This window comes from Salvelinus alpinus, chromosome 32 (assembly GCF_045679555.1).
Source record: "Salvelinus alpinus chromosome 32, SLU_Salpinus.1, whole genome shotgun sequence".
Classification (NCBI taxonomy): domain Eukaryota; kingdom Metazoa; phylum Chordata; class Actinopteri; order Salmoniformes; family Salmonidae; genus Salvelinus; species Salvelinus alpinus.
Window position 1 is genome coordinate 2146848 of NC_092117.1, and position 25107 is coordinate 2171954.

General features: G+C 41.6%; 1 protein-coding gene across 2 annotated transcripts in view; it reads left to right on the forward strand.

The window, feature by feature from the left end:
- Window positions 1-25107, forward strand: part of wdr11 (WD repeat domain 11) — a 142135-nt gene that overhangs the window by 13324 nt on the left and 103704 nt on the right. For both annotated transcript variants that reach the window (XM_071379724.1, XM_071379725.1), the window contains exons 3-5: window positions 8282-8435; window positions 10757-10930; window positions 23337-23538. In XM_071379724.1, coding sequence (XP_071235825.1) covers window positions 8282-8435; window positions 10757-10930; window positions 23337-23538 — 530 coding nt within the window. The remainder of the gene's footprint in view (window positions 1-8281; window positions 8436-10756; window positions 10931-23336; window positions 23539-25107) is intronic.

The window sequence follows — 25107 nt, forward strand, 5'->3', positions numbered from 1 at the left end:
CATGACCGGTCAAATGTATTTTCGATGACTAACTGTTAACCGTTCACATCCCTAATCACGATACTCAATACCATCAAAATATTCAACCAAACGATACCACAGCAAGAAAAGGCGTATTGGCCAAAGTCAGACAAGGGCACTTGATCCAGACAGATTCAATATCATTACATAATTAAGGTATTTATTAATAAATAAATTATACAACCAAGTTTTTTTTAACCAAAAGCAAAGATCTAAAGTACCTTTCAGAAAGTTTTCAACCCATTTGTAATGGCATGGGCTCACTCTGTGCAATAATAGTGTTTTAACTAGATTTTTGAATTACTACCTCATCTCTGTACCTCACACATACCATTATCTGTAAGGTCGAGCAGTGCATTTCAAACAGAGATTCAACCACAAAGACCAGGGAGGTTTTCCAATGCCTCGCAAAGAAGGGCACCTATTGGTAGATGGGTAACATTTTTCAAAACGCAGACATGAAATATCCCTTTGAGCATGGTGAAGTTATTAATTACACTTTGGATGGTTTATCAATGCACTCATTCACTACAAATATACAGGTGTCCTTCCTAACTCAGTTGCTGTAGAGGGGAGAAAAAACGCTAATGGATTTCACCACATTGTAGTTACTACACAATACTAACCTAATTGACAGAGTGAAAAGAATGAAGCCTGTATAGAATAAAAATATTCCAATATGTTAGATGCCTTGCGGGGTTTCCTTGAGGGCTTGAATGCAGCTCACGAAGATGTTAACCCGTGGTCCCAGCCACAAGGTCTTTCCCGGGCTTGTGACTGTCTAGATTAGAGTTCGACCGATTATGATTTTTCAACGCCGGTACCGATTATTGGAGGACCAAAAAAAGCCGAACCCGATTAATCGGCTTATATAAATAAAATAAAAAAATATTTTTTTAAATATTATATATATTTGTTGTTTTTGTTGTTGTTGTAATAATGCCAATTACAACAATACTGAAAGAACAGTAATTTTAACTTAATATAATACATCAATAAAATCAATTTAGCCTCAAATAAATAATGAAACATGTTCAATTTGGTTTAAATAATGCAAAAACAGTGTTGGAAAAGAAAGTAAAAGTGCAATATGTGCCATGTAAGAAAGCTAACGTTTAAGTTCCTTGCTCAGAACATGAGAACATATGAAAGCTGGTGGTTCCTTTTAACATGAGTCTTCAATATTCCCAGGTAAGAAGTGTTGGGTTGTAGTTATTATAGGAATTATAGGACACTTTCTCTCTATACGATTTGTATTTCATATACCTTTGACTATTGGATGTTCTTAAAGGCACTTTAGTATTGCCAGTGTAACAGTAAAGCTTTTGTCCCTCTCCTCACTCCTACCTGGGCTCGAACCAGGAACACATCGACAACAGCGTTACCCATCGCTCCACAAAAGCCGCGGCCCTTGCAGAGCAAGGGGAACAACTAGTGTCAGAGCGAGTGACGTTTGAAACGCTATTAGCGCGCACCCCGCTAACTAGCTAGCCATTTCACATCGGTTACACCAGCCTAATCTCGGGAGTTCATAGGCTTGAAGTCATAAACAGTGCAATGCTTGAAGCATTGCGAAGAGCTGCTGGCAAAACGCAGGAAAGTGCTGTTTGAATGAATGCTTACGAGCCTGCTGGTGCCTACCATCGCTCAGTCAGACTGCTCTATCAAATCATGGACTTAATTATAACATAATAACACACATACGAGCCTTAGGTCATTAATATGGTCGAATCCGGAAACTATCATCTCGAAAACAAAACGTTTATTCTTTCAGTGAAATACGGAACCGTTCCGTATTTTATCTAACGGGTGGCATCCATAAGTCTAAATATTCCTGTTACATTGCACAAACTTCAATGTTATGTCATAATTACGTAAAATTCTGGCAAATTAGTTCAAAAGGAGCCAGGCGGCCCAAACTGCATATACCCTGACTCTGCGTGCAATGAACGCAAGAGAAGTGACACAATTTCACCTGGTTAATATTGCCTGCTAATCTGGATTTCTTTTAGCTAAATATGCAGGTTTAAAAATATATACTTCTGTCTATTGATTTTAAGAAAGGCGTTGATGTTTATGGTTAGGTACACATTGGAGCAATGCGAATGCGCACCGCATCGATTATATGCAACGCAGGACATGCATGTAGTTAACTAGTAATTATGATTGATTGATTGTTTTTTATAAGATACGTTTAATGCTAGCTAGCAACTTACCTTGGCTTCTTACTGCATTTGCGTAACAGGCAGACTCCTCATGGAGTGCAATGTAAATCAGGTGGTTAGATCGTTGGACTAGTTAACCGTAAGGTTGCAAGATTGAATCCCTGAGCTGACAAGGTAAAAATCTGTCGTTCTGCCCCTGAACAAGGCAGTTAACCTACCATTCCTAGGCTGTCATTGAAAATAAGAATGTGTTTTTAACTGACTTGCCTAGTTAAATAAAGGTGAGAAGAAAAAAATTGGCCAAATCTGTGTCCAAAAATACAGATTTCCGATTGTTATGAAAACTTGAAATCGGCCCTAATTAATCGGTCGACCTCTAGTCTAGATCCCTGCTGTTTGTTGCTATTTCCATCTCACCTGTGCCCTGCCATGTCTGGAACTGCGAGGAGTTCGCCTATGTTGCTACCATGACAAATACCAAAGTCGGTGGGAGTACCTTTGAGGACAGTGGTGTCTCTCTATCACAGTTAAAGGATATTTTATATCCTTTTTCCAAATACTGGTGGTGTTAACTAATAAAAGAATGGAAGACCTGACCAGAGAGGTCCAAGAGCTGAATAACAGTTTTCAGTTCTCCCAGGGTCAGCTCGATGAAATTTAAACAGGAGAACTGCAAGATGACAGCAATCTGTAAGTCGTTGAGATCAGTTCTGTATGGGAATCCAAGATAACAATGACAGAGAAATCAGATTTTCTCGAGGGACAATAAAGGCGCAGCAACGTTGTTGACGGAATTGCAGAATCTCCAATTGAGACCCGGATGGAGTCTGAGGATAAAGTGAGGAGAAACTGAAGATTGACCACAGGAAGATTTGGGTGGAGTGCACCCACAGGACTGGAAAACACACCACCGGCCCAGGCCGATAGTGATCAAGTTCCTGAGGTTCAAGGACAAGGTAGCTGTTCTGGAAAGAGCCAAGGACTTGAGAGAAACGTATATCTTCCTCTGCAGCAGACAAGAAAATATCTTATCCCAGCCATTTAAAGCTGCCAGTGCGCATGGGCGACGTTGCTTGCATGACAGGGCTCATTGTCCACCCTCCCTCAAAATCCTGGAAGGGATGAGAGAGCCAAGCCTATGGGTTTGTAACTTCCACAACACCACACACACACACACCCCAATTGTATTGTTTGTTTTCCATATTATGTCTATCGCTTGATAAGCTTCCCAGGAAAGGTCTGAAAATAGCCCTTATTAATATATGTAGCCTTAGAAATAAGGTTCACGAAGTCAATAACTTGCTAACATAATATATTAGCCATTTCTGAGACTCACTTGGATAATTCCTTTGATACAGCAGTAGCAGTATAAGGTCTACAAGTACTGCCCTCTGTTACCCAAGTGGCTCTGGAAGATCCTTAAGGTCCTCTGGAGGAGAGGCAAGGTTGCACAGCAGTGGAGATTCTCAGAAGGAGTTTGGATCCCGAAGGAAGAAGATTCCAAGAGACTCGACCAATTAAGGATCCTGTCCTTGCTAAGTGTCAAGTATTGTGGCCAGGCGGCTGGCAGACTTCCTCTCTAAGAATGGCAACATTGGCCCAAAATGGATGCATTCCAAAAGTAACTGGGTGTCTGGAGCACACAGGTGTTGTGACCCAGCTCATCAGAGAAGTGCGAGAGAACAAGGGGGACTTGGCAGTGCTATTGCTTGACCTTGCCAATGCCTAAGGATTGATCCTTCACAAGCTGGTGCAGACTACAATGAGAAGAACATCATGTCCCAGACAGTGGCAGACCTCATCCTGGACTACTATGACAAGTTCAGCATGATTCTCATCAGGGTCAGGCTGGAGGTGGAAATCGTCACTGGCTGCGCTATGTCCGTGATCCTGTTTGCCCTGGTGCTGAACATGATTCTGAAGTCTGCTGAAGCTGAGTGCTGGGGCTCCGAACCAAATCTGGGGTGCAACAACCACCAATCATAGCCTTTATAGACGACCTGACATTCACCACAAACTCAGTGCCAGGAAGCAGGTTGATTCTGCAAGGGTTGGAAAAGCTGATTGAATGGACGAGAATGAGCTTCAAGCCAACAAAATCGAGGTCGATGGTGTTGAAGGGTCAAGGTCGTAGACCGATTCCGCAGCAAATCCGATCCCCACCGTCTCAGAAGAGCCTTGGCAATGTGTTTAACAGCAGCCTGAAAGACCCATCAATCCAGGCCAACTGTCAGGAGCTGGCTGAGAGAGGTTGACTGTTTAGGACTGCCCGGCAAGTTCAAGGTGTGGATGTATCAGCATGGCATCCTCCTGAGGATATTCTGGCCTCTGCTCATCTCCACTGTCAAACTTGGAGGCGAAGTTCAGAAGCCATCTCCGAACGTGGCTGGGGTTGCCCAGGAACCTGAGCAGCATTGTCCTCGATGGGAAAAGCAACAAGCTGAGTCTGCCCCGGAAGTCCCTGGAAGGAGTTCAAGTTAACTTGGGTGAGGGAAGTTATCCAATACAGGGATCCGAGGGACCCAAAACTGGTCCAAGCAGGGATAGTGGTCAAGACCGGGAGGAAATGGAGAGCAGAGGAGGCTGTACTGCAGGCTGTCTCTCAGCTGCGCCACAGTATCCTGGTGGGAGCAGTGACCCGGTGAAGAGCTGGTCTTGGACCCCCGCCCCCAGATGAGGTGGGAGCAGGCGGTGGACAGGAAAGTCTTGTGGTTTGACCACACCGCAAGAAGTTCCTGATCCAGGCAGCATGATGTTCTACCCAGCCCATCAAACCTGTTCTGCTGGAGCAAAGTGGGTACTCCTGCATGCCTGCTATGCTCCGAGAGGGACACTGGAGCACATCCTAAGCCACTGTCCTAAAGCTCTGGGAGGGGGCTGTTATCACTGGCACTATGACTATGACTATGACCAGGTTCTCATGACCATCGCAGAAGCAATCTGCACAGGAATCCGCAAGAGTAAGCGAGCTCGGCCCAACTGTAAGAAGATGACTTTTGTTCGAGCTGGAGCGCAGCCAGGCTCAAAATCCAACCACCAGCAGGGATCCTAGCTTCCTGCTCAGGACTGGGAGTTGACAGCAGACCTGTATAAGCAGCTCATGTTCCCGCAGCACATTGTCAAGACAACTCTGAGACCAGACATAACTGGGGTCTCAAAGTCCACGAAGACCATCATTATTCTGGAGCTGACAGTCCCTTGCGAAGATCATCTTGAAGAGGCGTACGAGAGAAATCGGAAGCAGGGTTCGAAGGTGCATGCTTATCGAGGTAGGCTGCATGGGTTTTGTTGGGCAATCCCTCTACAGAGCCTACAGCACATTCTGCATAAATGGCGCGAAGAGGAGGTCCATTAGCAAAACCATCAAGGCAGCTGAAAAAGCCTCAAGATGGCTCTGGATCAAGAGAGGAGATCCATGGGGAGCAGCATAATTCTCCCCCTGGACACAAGTCGAGGTCTGATCAACCTCAGCTGGGTCGCTTGGACAAGGTTGTCTGATGTAAGACTCGGAAAAACCCTATGACCACAAGTTACCTCACTGATGTGTCCAGGAGCATCAAGATGTATTAATTCAATCAATAGGTCACCAAGTGCTCAAGTCCGTATCTACAGTGCATTCGAAAAGTATTTAGACCCCTGGACTTTTTCAATATTTTGTTACGTTACAGCCTTATTCTAAAATTGAGGAAAACAATCTATACACACTACCCCAAAACATTTTTCCCCTCAGGAGACCTGAAAAGATTTGGCATGGGCCCCCAGATCCTGAAAAGTTTCTACAGCTGCACCATCGAGAGCATCCTGATCGGTTGCATCACCGCTTGGTGTGTCAACTGCTCGGCATCTGACCGTAAGGCGCTGCAGAGGGTAGTGCGAACGGCCCAGTACATCACTGGGGCCAAGTTTCCTACCATCCAGGACCTATATTTGGTTAGGATCTGTCTCTGTTTTCTATCTCTGACAGAGTAGTGATATTCTGTCAATTTGTATTCTCTTTTGAGGGCCAAATAGCAATTTAGTTAATTCTGTGTTTTGTTTCATTTTCCCCATTTGTCAGATAGGTTTTAATATGTATGTTATATAACTCTCGGATTGATTTCCCTGTGTGTTTGGATAATAGCTGACTGAACTATTTTCAGGGTTGTGCTCTTGGGTTCCAGTGCTTTTGAATTGTAAGGATCTTTTGGGGTTTAATTTTAAATGGTTCCAAAATGTTTGTCCTTTTTCTTTATGATAACTTGAAAGATTCCCTTTAATTGTTATGGTCTGCGTGCATTATTTGGTACTTTCTTTTTGATATTTTTGATAATTCTGCAGAATTCTGTATGCAGATTTTTCTATTGGATTTTTCTCCCAATGCTTATAATTACAGGTTGGACCCCAAACCTTCCATCCATTTATTGCAATTGGTTCAATATACTATTGAATATTTTGCACCAGATTTGGATAGGAATATTTATTTTTGCGAATTTTCGCTTTATTGTGTAAAATGTTTTTCAGGCTTTTTCTTGTAGTTCATTCACTGCCAGACCAAATCAACCAGAGGCACTTACTTTTAATCCCTGGTAGTTGTACCATTGGGCATGTTCAACCATGGTATTTGTTAATTTGAAGGCGTGTCTTCTGCTTTGATTCCTGACCTTTTTTCTTGAAAATCATGAAAATCAAGGTTTTCTTAAAGTTAATGTTATTGCCCAGTTGATGTCCCAAAGAAGGTTAAATTCCTGTAGATCTTGCTCTGTTGGTGATATTAGGACAAGGTAATCTTCTTAGATTAATAATCTGACCTCATCTTTGAGTTCAGGGGCTGCAGATCGGTCCAACAACACAACTACTTGAGTGAGTATTTAGAATATTTTTTTTCTAAATTACATAAAAATTATCCATGTGACATTGTTACATACATGGATATTCCATGACATTTCAAATGATTAAAAACCACATGTATTTTGAATATTTCTATATCCAACAAAAATGAATGATACTTTTCGAATAGTGACATTTTTTCAAACACCCCATCCCTACAACACTGCTAGTTAATTGATGTAGTCGTTGAACAGGGTTGGACTTAAATATAACCCTTGTCTAACGGAAATCAAATCACATTTTATTGGTCACATACACATGTTTATCAGATGTTATTGTGGGTGTAGCAAATGCTTGTGTTTCTAGCTTTGACAGTGCAGTGATATCTAACAATTTCACAACAATACACACAAATATAAAATAAAGGAATGGAATTAAGAATATATAATATTTGGGCGAGCAGTGTCAGAGCGGTATAGACTAAGATACAGTAGAATAGGATAAAATACAGTGTTTACATATGAGATGAGTACTGCAAGTTATGTAAATGTTATTAAAGTGACAAGAGTTCCATTTATTAAAGTGGCCAGTGATTAAGACTATGTATATGGGCAGCAGCAGCAAACCCCCACCCTTCTGCCAAATTCTATTTTTATTGTTTAATTTTAATACTGTGTGTTCGAGTAAATAGATTTTATGATGTCGCCTACTTTCCCCCAAAACATGCAAGTACTTTTCCTCTGCGTTTCTGATGAACATGCAGGTGTGTGTGTGCTCTGTTCTGCGTTTGGGTAGAATGCCTTTTATGCTGTCCGAGGAAGGTCTGTATTCAGCTATTGAGAATACAGCAGAACAGTTTCCCCATGTTACGGGTGATGCATATAGTTATTAGGCTCTAATTTGTCACTTTTTTTTATTTTTATTATTATTATTTTTTTTACATATATATATATATATATTTTTTTTTTGTATATGGGGGTTATATAGGATGTCAGGGATGCAGCCACTCTCCAAAACCAGGTTTGAATAAGGCATCCTGCAGCTCAGGAGTACTGTGTTTTAGCATTTAATTCCTGATGCTGTCAGGGCCACATGCCTTTCCGGGTTAAATTGTATTTGAAAGTTCAGCGTGTGTAATTTGGTAGTCAATTGGGTTCTGGTTGTCTTTATTCGTGTGTTCTAGAGAGCTGAGTTTTTCTTGCACATTTGTTTGGTTTTAGAGACTATGTTCAAATAGGCTAAACCATCTCACCTGCTCCCACTCTCTCCTTCTCTCTCTCTGCCTGTAGGTGAAATGGTCCAGGGAGAACTACCACCACAGCCTGAGCTCGCCCTACTCTCTGAGGCTGGCCTCTGCAGATTCAGCAGGGAAGATTATCGTGTGGGATGTGGTGAGTGGCACTGCCCACTGTGAGATCCAGGAGCACTCCAAACCTATCCAAGGTGAGAGCCGAACCTTGGAAAAGGACCACTGCTGCATTTATTACATTAACTTTGAGAAAGCGAGAGACCAAGAAATTACAACCTGTATCAATGATTTCCTTTCAAGTACATTAAGCCAAACCTCCCTGACATACATTTTGAATAATTAATAAATGAAAATTAGATATATCATAAACCCTGGGATAGTTTTATTTTTCAGCAAGGTTATTATCCTTTTGAGCTGACAAATATCCTAGTCCCAGAAATCAGATACTAGGCTATTTAAACAATGAAAAAAAGGCACACACCTTTCTATATGACGTCCCACAGTTGACAGTGCATGTCAGAGCAAAAACCAAGCCATGAGGTCGAAGAAATTGTCCGTAGATTTCTGAGACAGGATTATGTTGAGGCACAGCTCTGGGTAAGGGTATCAAAAAATGTCTGCAGCATTAAAGGTTCCCAAGAACAGTGGCGTCCATCATTCTTAAACGGAAGCAGTTTTGAACCACTAACACTTCCTATCACTAAGACCGTTGTGAAGAGGGCACGACAAAACCTTTTCCCCCTTAGGAGTCTGAAAAGATTTGGCATGGGTCCCCAGATCCGCATACAGTTCAACAGCTGCACCATCGAGAGCATACTGACCGGTTGCATCACCGCCTGGTGTGGCAACTGCTCGGCATCTGACCGTAAGGCGCTACAGAGGGTAGTGCTTACGGCCCAGTACATCACTGGGGCCAAGCTTCCTGCAATCCAGGACCTATATAATAGGCGGTGTCAGAGGAAAGCCCATAAAACTGCCAGACTCCAGTCACCCAAGTCATAGACTGTTTTTTCAGCTACGGCACGGCAGGCGATACCGGAGCGCCAAGTCTAGGACCAAAAGGCTCCTTAACAGCTTTTACCCCCAAGCCGTAAGACTGCTGAAAAATGAATCGAATGGCCACAAATGATCTCTAACCTGTACCCCCGCACACTAACTCGATACCGGTACCCCCTGTATATAGCCTCGTTATTGTGTTACTTTTTATCATTTTTTACTTCAGTTTATTTGGTAAATATTTTCTTAACTCTTCTTGAACTGCACTGTTGGTTAAGGGCTTGTAAGTATTTTATGGTAAGGTCTACACCTGTTGTATTCGGCTCATGTGACAAATAGTTTGATTTGAACTGGCCGTCCGGCCAGCTTAAGATATCATGGGGAGAAGCGCATTGGTCATGGAGGTGACAAAGAACCTGATTTTCACTCTGACAGAGCTCTAGAGTTTCTCTGTGGAGATGAGAGAACCATCCAAAAGGACAGCCATCTTTGTAGCACTCCACCAATCAGGCCAGACAGAAGCCACTCCTTTAGTAAAAGGCACATGACAGCCTGCTTGGAGTTAGCCAAAAGGCACCTAAAGACTCTCAGACCATGAGAAACAAGATTCTCTGGTCTGATGAAACAAAGATTGAACTCTTTGGCCTGAATGCCAAGTGTCACATCTGGAGGAAACCTGGCACCATCCCTACGGTGAAGCATGGAGGTGGCAGCATCATGCTGTGGGGATGTTTGTCAGTGGCAGGGACTGGGAGGCAAGTCAGGATTGAGGGAAAGATAAATGGAGCAAAGTACAAAGAGATACTGCTCCAGAGCACTCCGCCCCAGTCTGAGGGCTAAGGGTCACCTTCCAACAGGACAACGACCCTAAGCAGAAAGCCAAGACAAGGCAGGAGTGGCTGCAGGACAAGTCTCTGAATGTCCTTTAGTGGTCCAGCCAGAGCCCGGACTTGAATTCTATCGAACGTCTCTGGAGAGACCTGAAATTAGCTGTGCAGCGACACTCCCCATCCAACCTGATGGAGCTTGAGAGGATCTGCAGAGAAGATTGAGAGAAACTCCCCAAATACTGGTGTCTGTGTGTGGTGTATACATTAGCAGTGAAAAGTTTGGACCCATACTCATTTGAAGGGTTTTTCTTTATTTTTACAATGTTCTACATCGCCGAAGATGTTTGATCGGGTTCAAGTCGGGCTCTGGCTGGGCCACTCAAGGACAATTAATACATTTGCAAACATTTCTGAACCTGTTTGCGTATTGTCATCATGGGCTTTTGTGTGTAGATTGATGAGGAAAATGTTTTGCTTATCTATTTTAGAATAAGGCTGTAACGTACCAAAGTGGGAAAAGTCAAGGGGTCTGATTATTTTCCGAATGCGCTGTATATATAAAATACAGGAAAATCAAATTTGACTATTTGGAAGAAGTAAATTCATCCACAAACATTATTTCAAATATATCTTATATGCTCTTTTTACTCTTCCTCTCTCTCGCGCGCTCTTTTTCCTCTTGCTCTCAGATATGGACTGGTTGTGGACTCAGGACGCTTCACGTGATCTTCTCCTGGCCATCCATCCACCTAACTACATAGTCCTGTGGAACGGAGACACAGGGACCAAGCTGTGGAAGAAGAGCTATGCAGAGAACATCCTCTCCTTCTCTTTTGACCCCTTCGATCCATCCAACCTAGCATGTAAGCAGCAATCACCCACCTACTGTGCCATGTTCTATAGATCTCTTTTCTCTGGTCTTGCTTTCTCTCACTCTTTCATACTATGTCAATCTCTGTTCTCTCAATCACTAACTCCTTAATCTCACAGGTTTAATGTTATTTGTAGCAGATTCCCTGCCTGCTTGTAGAAAGCTTATCTTTCAGTTGGAAGTCAATCTTTGTTAACATCTCTGGGGTAGGTGGGACGCAATCGTCCCACCTGGCCAATAGCCAGGGAAAATACAGAGCGCCATATTCAAATAAAATGATATAAAAATCAAACTTTCATTAAATCACACATGTAAGATACCAAATTAAAGCTCCACTCGTTGTGAATCCAGCCAACATGTCAGATTTCAAAAAGGCTTTTCGGCGAAAGCATAAGATGCTATTATCTGATGATAGCACAACAGTAAACAAAGAGTAGCATATTTCAACACTGCAGGCACGACACAAAACGCCGAAATAAAAATATAATTCATGCCTTACCTTAAGACGAAATTATTTTGTTGGCACTCCAATATGTCCCATAAACATCACAAATGGTCCTTTTGTTCGATTTAATTCCGTCGATATTTATCCAAAATGTCAATTTATTTGGCGCGTTTCATCCAGAAAAACACAGCTTCCAACTTGCGCAACGTCACTACAAAATATATCAAAAGTTACATGTAAACTTTACCAAAACATTTCAAACTACTTTTGTAATACAACGTTAGGTATTTTTAAACGTTAATAATCGATCAATTTGAAGACGGGATGATCTGTGTTCAATACAAAAAGAAAACAAACTGACGCAACTTTTTTGGTAATGTGCCTCTCTCAAACAATTTACTTCGAGTGACCCTCCTTTACGATGGCCATACTTCTTCATTACACAAAGGAATAACCTCAACCAATTTCCAAAGACTGGTGACATCCAGTGGAAGCGGTAGGAACTGCAAACAAGTCCCTTAGAAATCTGGTGTCCCAATGAAAGCTCATTGAAAAGAAAGTGACCCCAAACAAATTTAAATTCGGAATGATTTGTCCTCGGGGTTTCGCCTGCTACATAAGTTCTGTTATGCTCACAGACATGATTCAAACAGTTTTAGAAACTTCCGAGTGTTTTCTATCCAAATCTACTAATAATATGCATATCTTATATTCTGGGGATGAGTAGAAGGAAGTTGAAATTGGGCACGCTATTTATCCAAATTGAAAATGCTGCCCCCTACCCCGAAGAAGTTAATTATGTGTTAGATATTTACAGTCCATTTAATAATGTAAAAAACAGAGGTATAAAGTCTCAGATTTGTCAGTTTTTTTTTTTTTTCTTTTTTTTTTTCTCTAATACTACCAGGCACATAGACATTTTATGAAGTTGGCTTTAGCTAGCCCAGATAGGTTCCCAATGTCTTAAGTAGCTACCAAGAAGCAACTTCAGGCTATCAATCAAGTAAGAGTAGCTAGCTTGGCTAACTCTTAGCTTGCATGCCTGCTGGCAAGGTTGATAGACTTTTGAAAAGCAAGCAATAACTAAATGTACTGATTCACATTCCTTTCAATCTTTTACCCAGATTATAGCAGAGATGCAGAGAAGCATATTTAGTTTCTTTCAAAAAATAACCACCAGTCAGGAGGATAGACAGAAACAGAAGAAGATGCTTAGATATGCAGAAAAATATACATTTTTACATTATAGAGGTGGAGATATGTTTGTATTAAATTTTGATTTGCCAACACATGTTAAAGTCAGTTTTTTCACCTCTTCTGTTCTCCGTCAATACTCTGTATTCCTGAACGAAATTTGCCGCCACAGCTGAGAACTCCATTCCCTAAATGGTCACTAGATGACGCTGCGATCTATTCACTAGTTGTCTTGTTAAAACAATTTTTATTGTTATTAGCATTATCACAAAGGCACTTTTTGAAGGGACCCCTAAGAAATTCCACAAAGTTGTCAAGTGACAGTCGAGCCACAGAGAAAGATTAATTATGACCACTTTAGAATATTCGAGAAAGGTGTTGATTTAATCAAAACAAATATTTTATTTACTATCTTTTATAGCAAACAATGATGGAAAGCTAACTAATTACATGGGAGCTAACAGGCTAATATTTCATTTTTGTTGAAGGAGAAACAGAAGAAGATGGACAGAATTACGATTACAGATCCTACAGTCTCATTCAAAGTTAGAAATGCAGCATGTTCTCATTGGGTACCGAGCTGTGACACAACTTAAACCTAGCCACTCTCGTATCTTAGCAACAGTTTTTATCTAGCTAGCTTACGTTACATTCCGATAACAAATTCAAAATTGAAAAAATTCCAAATTGATTTCAAGCCAGATAGCCTTTATTGGAATTGTATCCGTTTCATTAGTGGACTTTGTACCGTTACACGGAACCCAAACCGGCTGCGCGCATGCGCCATCGTGTGCTATCATGCATACATTTATTTTGTCCCCCTATACCAAACGCGATCACGACACGCAGGTTAAAATATCAAAACAAACTCTCAACCAATGACATTCATTTTGGGACATGTCGAAAAGCATTAAACATGTATGGCAATTTAGCTAGTTAGCTTGCACTTGCTAGCTAATTTGCCCTATTTAGCTAGCTTGCTTTTGCAAGCTAATTTGTCCTGGGATATAAAAATTGAGTTGTTATTTTACCTGAAATGCACAAGGTCCTCTACTCCAACAATTAATCCACACATAAAACGGCCAACCAAATCGTTTCTAGTTCTCTCCTCCTTCCAGGCTTTTTCATCTTTGAAATATGGTGATTGGCATCTACACTTTCATAGTATTACCACGACAACCGGCAAAACATTTCGTCTTTCAATCACCCACGTGGGTATAACCAATGAGGAGATGGCACGTGGGTACCTGGTTCTATAAACCAATGAGGAGATGGGAGAGGCAGGACTTGCTGCTCGATCTGCGTCAGAAATAGGAATAACTTCTATTTTAGCCCGTGGCAACGCAGACGCTGGTTGGCGCGCGTGAGCAGTGTGGGTGCAATAATTGAATAACATGGATTCCTAAATTTATTGCGGCACTCGTGCACGCGACGTGTCCAGTCTGGTCAGCATGTTAGTTGCTACCTCACGGGTTCGCAGCATCGCATTAGTGGAAACCAAGACTGTTCTCAGGGAAGGCCTGGTTGTAGCTACATATGTTTGTGTCGCGTTGGGGACAATTGTAGCATTTTAGTTACCACTTTTCCTAACCTGCTGCTTAAGTTCTCCTAACCCTGGGCAAAGGCCGGCCTGGGGGCCATATGCGGCCCGCAACATGATTCAATACGGCCTGCGGAATCATGCTCAGATCACAAATAATTTTTGAAAAGTTTTGAAAAAACGTATTTGTTGTTCAAATTAAAAGCCCAATGAATACTCGCCTTTGTGTAATGATTTAACTCCCACCGCTTGTGGGACATTTATTTTGAAGGCACGTATAAATAACAACTGCACGAGGACAGACCGTGACTGACAGGCCGACACACATCACCGTTAGAGATAGTAGCTAGCTAGAAATTGCGCAAAAATGAGTTTTTTAAGAAAAGGTAGACAATGAATATAGAGTGTTCCAGCAAGAGTGGACATTGAAAAATGTCTTTACTGAGGTGGCAGGGAAAGCTGTGTGCTTAGTCTGCGAAGAGAGCATCGCTGTATTGAAAGACTACAACTTGTCCTGACAGTTGTAGAGAAATATAGGAATATGTCTTCTGAGCAGTAGGCAAGTGCATCGAAAGAGTTGCTTTCTCAGTTGCAAAAGCAGAAAGGTCTTTTAACAAAACTGCATTCAGCAAACGGAAGAATTGTGAGAGCTAGCCACAAAATTGCTTAACATAGCAAGCCATTCGCTGAGGGCGAATTAATTTAAAGAAAGTTTAATTGACTGCAGCAATACTTTGCCCCGACAAGAAACATCTGTTTGAAATGTTTCCCTGTCAAGATGAACTGTGGCACGGCGTGTTGAGGACATCGCAGAGAATATGGAACAACAGTTGAAAGACAAGGTAAAGGATTTATCCTTGGCCCTGGATGAGAGCAGTGATGCACGTGACACTGCTCTGTTGATATTTTTACGAGGCATTACCCCAGACTTTGAAATTACAGAGGAGCTTGCTTCAGTGCAGTCAATGAAGAGCACAACCACAGGGAAATAGTTATTGGTGGAGGTTATCCAGTGAAAAGTTATCCAGTGTGACCAGTGATGGCTGCCCATACTTGACAGGAAAAAAGGATACAAGCTCAAGTAGCTGAGCTGAACCCAGATCGGAAATTACTTTCCTGCATTGCATTATTCATCAGGAGGTGCTCTGTAAATGTGTTCTGATAATGAGCCATGTTGTGGATACAGTCACTAAAGTGGTGAACTTCATAGGAGCAAAATCTTTAAACCACAGGCAGTTTGTCTCACTGTTGGAAGAGACAGTGTCGGGTCGTGCAGATCTCCCCTATCACACAAACATGAGATGGCTGAGTTTGGGCAAAGTGCTTAAAAGGGTGTGGGACCTGAAGTCGGAGATTGTTGAGTTTTTGCAAATGAAAGGAAAATGTGGTTTTCCCTCAACTGCAAGATAAAGAATGGTTGGCGGATTTTGCCTTCACCGTGGACATCATGGCCCTCGTGAAAGAACTGAATTCCAAACTACATGTGGCTTTTTGCACATCAGTTGTACAGCCTTGTCAAAGCCTTCAAGGGAAAATGACACCTCCTGGCCCGCCAAGTAGAAGCCATTAATCTCACCCACCTTCCGACACTACTAGTCTGTTCTCTATCAGATGACCAGCGGGAGAAGTATACATCGCTGCTGCGTGCTTTGAACAGTGAGTTTTCTCGTCGTTTTGAGGATTTCAAAGTGTTGGAAAATGACATGCTATTGGTTTCCTCTCCTTTCAACTTCAATGTGGATAACGCTCCCACTGACCTGCAACTTGACGCCAGAAACTATACCTGACTTCACTGCTCTAGTCAATGCCCATCAGAGACTTCACTCCTCACACTGATTGAGTAGTTTAAATGTAATGTTGAGCTCTCTCTCGTTTTTGTGCATACCCATTAACAAGAGTTCTGTCCGTGGTGCTGAATGCACAGTGTACTTTTCCCTCCATGTAGTTCAATGCATGTTTAAAAATACCTACCAAAAGGAGAACATGGATGTGGTTTATTTCTGTGTATGTTAAAAAAGTAGCATATCTGGACGTGAGTTACAGTAGATATATCTGTGAACAGTCATACACATGATGTATAATCCTGTAATATGATTCTGGCCCGCAATGGCAAAAATATATTATAATGTGGCCCTCCATGGAAAATAATTGCACAGGCCTGTGCTACGAAAAGTAACTTCTGCTAGTCAAAACCTGTAAACCTGCCCTGAGAACAGTTTTGGTTTCCACTAATGTGATACAGTTCATGTTTTGTCCGAGCAGGCCAGCTATAGCACTAGCTGGCTTGCTATCTCGTTGTACCTTGACAACATTGACCCTCAACATTCTTCTTTTCTGCAGTTATCTCAGCCATATTCAGAATTAAATTCAAGGAAGATTAACTATCTAATAGCCATACGGTCAGATCAGCTACAAACGTTAATTTTGTTGCATCAAATCAACCTCTCCACCGTAGTTAGCTACGTTCGCTAATCAAACCAATGCTCAAGTGACATACAATAGCGTAATGCCATGACAGTTTCATCAAACAGAAGTAGAATGTTATAGTTATGTCTATTCTTACCTTGATCGTCGGTATTTGCTACTCTTTGCCCATATCGGTAATATTATTTTGATTCTCACCCCAAATAATACATACTGTATTTGTCCAGGTAATGTTGCAGCCTCTTTGCCTGATTTTTATCCTGACTTTCTGACAATTGTGTAATTCATTAAAACCTTGGCTATCGAAATGCAAGCCCCATGTGATGAGACCAGTTACAGAAATATTACAATATAAAAACATATTTCACTCACGTCAACCTTACCAACATGATTGTAGTAATCAGTACTTAAAAAAAAAAAAAAAATGTAATGGTGAATGATTCACACATTGTTAAATGTGGTAGCTGCAAGTGGTCTTTGTTTCCATCCCTCTCAGTCCAATCACCAAAGACGTCTATAGTAGAGAGAGGTTATAAAATAATAGGGTGGGGGGACAAGGTGGAGGTTCAGGGCTCCTGGAGATTTTCCCTCCTGTAGCTTATCAACCACCTAGTTATTAGAGTCAAGTGCACTAAATTAAGGGGTTGGAGAACACTTACACGACTGAAACTCTCTAGGAGAGCCCTGTATCAGATCATGCTGGATCCTGCATCAAGTCTGTTGATTCCATCTCGATCTGGTCATCCTCATCGTAGTACTCCAGCCCTCGGGGACTGATTTGGTGTCACACCTTTTCCCCAGCCCCAGCAAACTTAACTGATTTAAACTAATTGCATTCCGGAGAGTTGCCCATCTATGATAACTGTCACCATGATCACCTGAAAAACATAAATAGTGTCACAATTACTTTGTTTGCAAATCAAGCAATGCTTGAGAAAGGTACACGTAACAAACAAATGTTGAAGTATAGTCAATGTGTTCACACAGTTGGATCATGTCTCCATACGGTAGCCAGGGAGAGGTGAGGTGGCGAAATGTGATTAGTCTAGATGGAACAGCATTTCTTAATTCTGGTCTTGGGGACCCAAAGGGTTGCACATTTTGTTTTGCCCTAGCTGAATCAAATGATCAACTTTATCATCCAGTGTTGATGATTTGAATCAGGTGTGTAGTGCTAAAGCTAAACAGTTTATCTTCTTCCACTCTCCATGTCCCACACTGGGCTCGAACCAGTGATCCTCAGCAAGCAAACACATGTGATCGTCCTCCTTGAAAACATACAAAGGGTTTGAGCCATCCAAAAGATACCAATCGACATTTCAAGCTAGCTGTGGAGTGAGATCACGGCACATTCTTTACCCTGTTACACGTTTGTATGTGAGCATATATTGGTGTATGCCTCTGATTCCTCTGGTGACCCACCTGCCCTCGGCACTACTCATTCATGACACCGCTCTCTCTTAGACCATAGTATTGTACTCCTCAGTCTTGCCTTAATGATTCTTCAGTGAGACGTGGTTGTATTAGGTGGTTGCTCCTGGTCTCATTCATCCGAGGCAGGCCTCTCCAGAGGAACACTGAGGGGGTAGAGGGATAGTTGGGAAGGAGAATATAAATACAGGTATTCAGGTTTAACATGGGGTGCTTGTTGAGGCAAATAATGCATTGCTAGACCTTCTAAAAAGAGATTTAGAAGCTGAGGGGACGATACTTGTACATGGAGAGGAAGCCATTTTGTAAGCCGAGTTGTTTCCTAGTTGAACATCTCACTGGCATCCCAGCCATTAGACTAACAGAGAGCGATGGTGCTTCGTGTGTGTCTCTTACCAGCATGGTAAACCACGAAGTAAGCTAGATCTACTCAGGCTTTTATTTTTTTTATTTTAACTTTATTTAACTAGGCAAGTCAGTTAAGAACAAATTCTTATTTTCAATGACGTCCTAGGAACAGTGGGCCGTCGTTCTGCCCATTGCAGAACGACAGATTTTTATCTTGTCAGCTCGGGGATTCGAACTTGCAACTTTTTGGTTACTAGCCCAACGCTCTAACCACTAGGCTACCCTGCCGCCACTAGGCTACCCTGAAGCTAGCCAGCTTCAGTTAGTTTCAAATTCCAGGTCAGGCTTCATCCGTAATACGACATTGTATAAGGCTCGCAGCCCGCCAACTGCGCGTGAATGTCACACATGGCTAGTCGAACGCCGAACTCTTCATTGAGACAATGCTGAAACGTGAGTCAATGCCACATTTTAATTTGTGCCGTAATCAAGTTATTTTGCGAGTTCAGCAGGATATGGTGTGTGAAAAGCTTTTATAAATGCCTTTTTATATTATGAATTATTGTTCATGCCGTCTTTGGCGTGCTTATCAATGCACAAGCACCTTTTTCCCCACTCCTATCGCTCCTCGAGGAACAGCTTGTTGCTTTGTGGCCGTAGACATATAATCCATAGAAGGGTTTTGGAATCTCTAACCCTGACAATATGACTGTTTTAAACTCATGGGTACACTAGCAATGGCTGCCAGTCTTGACTTGAATGGGAACTGCCATCTATGGATTATATATATGTCGATGGTTGGTTGCGGCTGCCATTTTTTTGCCTTTTTGCAAACGGATGGTGCCAGGTTTCCTCCAGATGTGAAACTTGGCATTTAGGCCAAATCGGTCAATCCTGGTTTCATCAGACCAGAGAATCTTTCTGTCAAGGTCTAAGGTGCTTTTTGGCAAACTCCAAGCGGGCTGTCGTGTGCCTTTTAACTGAGGAGTGGCTTCTGTCTGGCCACTCATCCATAAATGCCTGATTGGTGGAGTGCCGGAGAGATGGTTGTCTTTCTGGAAGTTTCTCCCATCTCCACAGAGGACCTCTGGAGCTCTGTCAGAGTGACGAATCTCAATAACCCTACACATGAATCTTTCCTTCTCTTCCACATACCGGTACTTAACAACAACATGCTTCATTGTTTAATCAACCATACACTCCGCACACAAACCATTCATATGCTTGCCAACCAGATGTAGTGATGAGTTCAATGTATAATTTCCTAGACACAACTGAGCAAACACCACCTCTTCGTTCTTTTTTATTTTATTTAATCTTTATTTAACTAGGCAAGCCAGTTAATAACAAATTCTTATTTACAATGACGGCCTACCAGGGAACAGTGTGTTAACTGCCTTGTTCAGGGACAGAGCGACATTTTTACCTTGTCAGCTCCGGATTCGATCCAACAACCTTTTGGTTACTGCCCCAACGCTCTAACCACTAGGCTACCTGCTGTTCCTAATCTGACCTTTTGGAGTTCCTTCAGAAAGTATTCACACCACTTGAATTTTTCTGGCCGTGCCGGGAGCCCCATAACGCCGCTCACAATTTGCCCAGCGTCATCCAGGTTAGGGGAGGGTTTGGCCGGGGGGGCTTTACTTGGCACAAGGAGTCGCTAGAGCCGTGCTGGGCACCTGCAGGCTGACTTTGGTCGTCAGTTGAATAGTGTTTCCTCAGACACATTGGTGCTTCTGGGTTAAGCGAGCACGTGTTAAGAAGTGTGGCTTGGCGGGTCATGTTTTGGAGGACATGACTCGACCTTCGCCTCTCCAGAGCCCGCTGTGGAGTTTCAGCAATGAAACAAGATCATAATCACGAGATTAGGGAGAAAAAAAATAAGGAAAAATTAGACAAGATGAATACGGAATAAAGCACAGGCAAAAACCTAGAGGAAAACCTCGTACAGTTTTGCTTTCCAACAGACACTGGGACATGAATTCAGCTTTCAGCACGACAAAAACCAAGGCCACATCTACACTGGAGGTGCTTACCAAGACGGCATTGAATGTTCCTGAGTGGCCTAGTTACAGTTTGTACTTAAATCGGCTTAAATCTATGGCAAGACGAGCAATGATCAGCAAACAACTTGACAGAGTTTGAAGAATTTGGAGAAGTGTAATTGGCAAATATTGTATAATCCAGGTGTGCAAAGTTCTTATACTTTTCCAAATGGCTCACAGCTGTAATCGCCGCCAAAGGTTATTCTACAAAATATTGACTCTGGTGTGAATATTTCTGTATTTCATTTTCAATACATTTGCTAAAATGTCTTAACATGTTTTTAGGGGTATTGTGTGTAGCTGGGTGAGACACAAATCCATTTGAATAAATTTAGAATTCAGGCTGTAACACATGTCAAATATGTCAAGGGGTATGAATGCTTTCTGAAGGTACTGTAGCTAACTAACAATGTTTTTATGTTTTCAATAAACATTTGGAGACTAAATATAGTTTATATGTTGTCAACAGTCTAAGCCAAACCTGTCTGTTTTGCCCTGTAGTTGCTCACACATCGGTTTTTGTTGCTAAAAAAAAACTGTCCGTCTAGCAACATGACCAAAAGTACTAACAACCATATTTTTGTCTGGACTGGTGGAAGAATGAACTTGTATGAATTTGCTTATAAAATTAAACATACTTATCAAAACAATGTTTTGTTGAAAATATGTTGGTTACCATTTTATAACAGCAAGGAAGTCACATTTACCTGTGACTGTATTCAGAACATCTGTCATGGGGGAAGTTGGGTACTGTGGTAAATGTGTTCCTCTTATGCAAATGTATGCACATTTTAAATCATTATATACATTAGTTATGTAATTAAGATATTTTTACAGTTGGTGTTTTCTGTTAAATATTAGCTTTTGACTCACATTGAAAAAGACAGGAAATTCAAAAGCTAATTTGACCTATGCACTAACAAGACTTTTCAGCATAAGCAGCTTGACTACAGCTAGAGTACCATAGCTTTTTTGATCTACTTAAAAAACATATGTACTCACATTGGATGGATTGGTTGGGATTTAGACCTATCAAACAGCCTAATACATCCTTTTAGAGAAGGTTTACCCCATTAATGTAAACATGTTTTTTCATGTAAAAAATCATCCCATTCCACTAATTCAAACATTATGGGGAGGTTTTCCTGGACTAAAAAGCAAGATCAATGGAAAATATCCAGACAAAATCCATTGTGAGTACATCTGTTGTTGAAGTACAGTAGATTAATAAACGCTGCATATTGATGAAAAGCCTTGTTGGTGCATACAGTGGCAAGAAAAAGTAAGTGAACCCTTTGGATTTACCTGGATTTCTGCATAAATTGTTCATAAAATTTGATCTGATCTTCATCTTAGTGACAATAATAGACAGTCAATTATACGTTTTCATGTCTTAATTGAACACACTGTGTAAACATTCACAGTGTAGGGTGTAAAAAGTATGTGAACCCTTGGATTTAATAACTGGTTGACCCTCCTTTGGCAGCAATAAACTCAACCAAAAGTTTTCTGTAGTTGTGGATCAGACCTGCACAACGGTCAGGAGGAATTTTGTACCGTTCCTCTTTACAAAACTGTTTCTGTTCAGCAATATTCTTAGGATGTCTGGTGTGAACGGCTCTCAAGATCATGCCACAGCATTTTAAATCGGTTTGAGGTCGGGACTCTGACTGGGCCTCTCCAGAAGGTGTATTTTCTTCTGTTGTTAATTTACCTCTGTGTTTTGGGTGGTTGTCCTGTTGCATCTCCCAACTTCTGTTGAGTTTCAATTGCTGAACAGATAGCCTTACATTCTCCTGCAAAATGTCTTGATGAACTTGGGAATTATTTTTCTGTAGATGATAGCAAGCTGTCCTGTCCCTGAGGCAGCAAAGCAGCTCCAAACCATGATGCTCCCTCCACCATACTTTACGGTTGAGGTTTTGATGTTGGTGTGCTGTGCCCCTTTTTCTCCACACAGTGTTGTGTGTTCCTTCCAAACAACTCAAAAGTAGTTTCATCTGTCCACAGAATATTTTGCCAGTAGCGCTGTGGAACATCCAGGTGCACTTCTGAAAACTTCAGATGTGCAGCCATTGTTTTTTTGGACAGCAGTGGCTTCCTCCGTGGTGTCCTCCCATGAACACCATTCTTGTTTAGTGTTTTACGTATCGTAAACTCGTTAACAGAGATGTTAGCATGTTCCAAAGATTTCTGTAAGTGTTTAGCTGACACTCTAGGATTCTTCTTGAGCATTCTGCACTGTGCTCTTGCAGTCGTCTTTGCAGGACGGCCACTCCTAGGGAGAGTAGCAACAGTGCAGAACTTATTCTGTTTATAGACAATTTGTCTTACTGAGGACTGATGAACATCAAGGCTTTTAGAGATCCTTTTGTAACCCTTTCCAGCTTTATGCAAGTCAACAATTCTTAGGTCTTCTGAGATCTCTTTTGTTCGAGGCATGGTTCACATCAGGAAATTCTTCTTGTGAATAGCGAACTCAAAAAAAAAATTGATAGGGCAAGGCAGCTCTAACCAACATCTCCAATCTCGTCTCATTGATTGGACTCCAGGTTAGCTGACCCCTGACTCCAATTAGTTTTTGGAGAAGTCATTAGCCTAGGGGTTCACATACTTTTTCCAACCTACACTGTGAATGTTTAAATGATGTATTCAAATTTGTGTTATTAGTTTAAGCACACTGTCTATTGTTGTGACTAATGTTTAAAAAATGAAAACAATTATTGAATTTACGGATGGCATATTGCCCCTCCGGACCACCCCCCAGCCATCCTCAAACTTTGTACCCCCTCAGATTTTTGGGATGCGTGATGCCCCTGAACAACATTCCTTTGAACAGATCCCAGACCTGTTGATCCTAGAGCAGTCATTACAGTCCAGTTAATAATAAGATTTATATATATTTTTAACTTTAAATAGATTTCAAACCTGTCATAATCTCTTCCCTTGCTCTCTCTTCTTTCATGCTCAGTGCTGACCAGCGAAGGCATTGTCTTCATCTTTGACTTCTCTCACTCCAAACCCCCGGGCAGCGGGGGTAAGAAGGTCTATATCGCCAGCCCCCATGCCAGCCCTGCCCACACTAAGCCTGTGCCTGCTGCCCTCCCTGCTCCCACCGGTGCCAAGAAGGCCCTGAACAAGGTCAAAGTGCTCATCACCAACGAGAAGCCAACGTAAGAAAACCCCATAGCTAAACACCGCATGATCTATATTAGATGCATGATTCTTATTACACATTCCATATTAGAAAGCGTGTATTGTTTAAAACAATATCTAAAAATGTACTTTATCAAAATGGGTACTTTTGAGATATGTAAGTATATATTTGTATTATTCAGAAATGAATGACAAAACATTACTCATATTTCAGAGCCCACATTAAGGTTTCAAATGAGAGCATGACTCGCTTTGTAGCATCTACAGACTCATTGTTGTAGTGTCTTAAAGAAGGCCTGGGTAAGGCGAAATGCCACCAATTTTCCAATGTGAATGAATTATTTCTCAATTATCATTTTGGAAATAGACTTCAAAGGTATGCTGAACATCCTTCCCCCAAATTACATTTCTATGTATTTTATTTCAGGAAGATCAAAAACATATTTGGGCCAACCTGTATGGAATTGCCCCTATGCAATATTTGTTTGACTGTTGCAGTAAGGCATAGGCTACCGTTGCTGTAATAACCACCCTCTAAACACAGCTGCCCACCTTCATGTCTGTAATTGGTTTATTATTTAGTCTTGTAATACTAATATTTTATTCTGGTTGAGTTCAAGAAATCACTCAACGCTACATACAGGAAAATGATTAGGCCTAATTGCCATCGTCCTACATTTTATGTGCTAATCATAACACAAGGCCTGTCTGTGACAGAGGACAGTTGAGAGAGCGAGAATGGTCATCACTGTCATTTGTTTACATCCCTGTTAGTGAGCATTTATCCTTTGCCAAGATATTCCATCCTCCTGACAGGTGTGGCATATCAAGAAGCTGATTAAACAGCATGATCATTACACAGGTGCACCTTGTGCTAGGGACAATAAAAGGCCACTCCACATCTGGCTTCTTCACCTGCGTGATCGTCTGAGACCAGCCACCCGGACAGATGATGAAACTGAGTAGTACAGTGCATTTGGAAAGTATTCAGACCCCTTGACCTTTTCCACATTTTGTTACGTTACAGCCTTATTTTAAAATGGATTAAATTAAAATGTCAGTCTCCACACAATACCCCATAATAACAAAGTGAAAACAGGTTTTTGAAATGTTTGTGACTGTCACGTAGATTAGGTCAGAAGGCTAAACTGGAAAACCTAACCTCTATCAAAATAAAAAGATGGCGGAGCCGCAAAAGTTCTTCTGTGCAAGGGTGTTTATTTACAAAGTGATTCCGTAACAAGAACAACAGTACTGCCATCAAACGTCTACCTTATGGGACAGCTTAAAACAATGCTGCCCCATCCACAGCTCGATCCAAAATGCCTTCCTCATGAACTGAGAGAGGCTCCTTTTGTAGGGCTAGCCCCTCCCCTCAGAACAATTACTACCCTAATTAATTAAGCAATTACCTAGTCAAACCTACATTTTCCATTAACTAAACATACTAAAGGATATACATTGCAACACGTTTTTAAACAATATCACAACATTACATCACTACTGACAGTATCTTTCAATATGCCGATTTACATTAATGAGCCATTTGGGACAGGCACTATAAAGTCCGCCCAATTCCCTTAGCT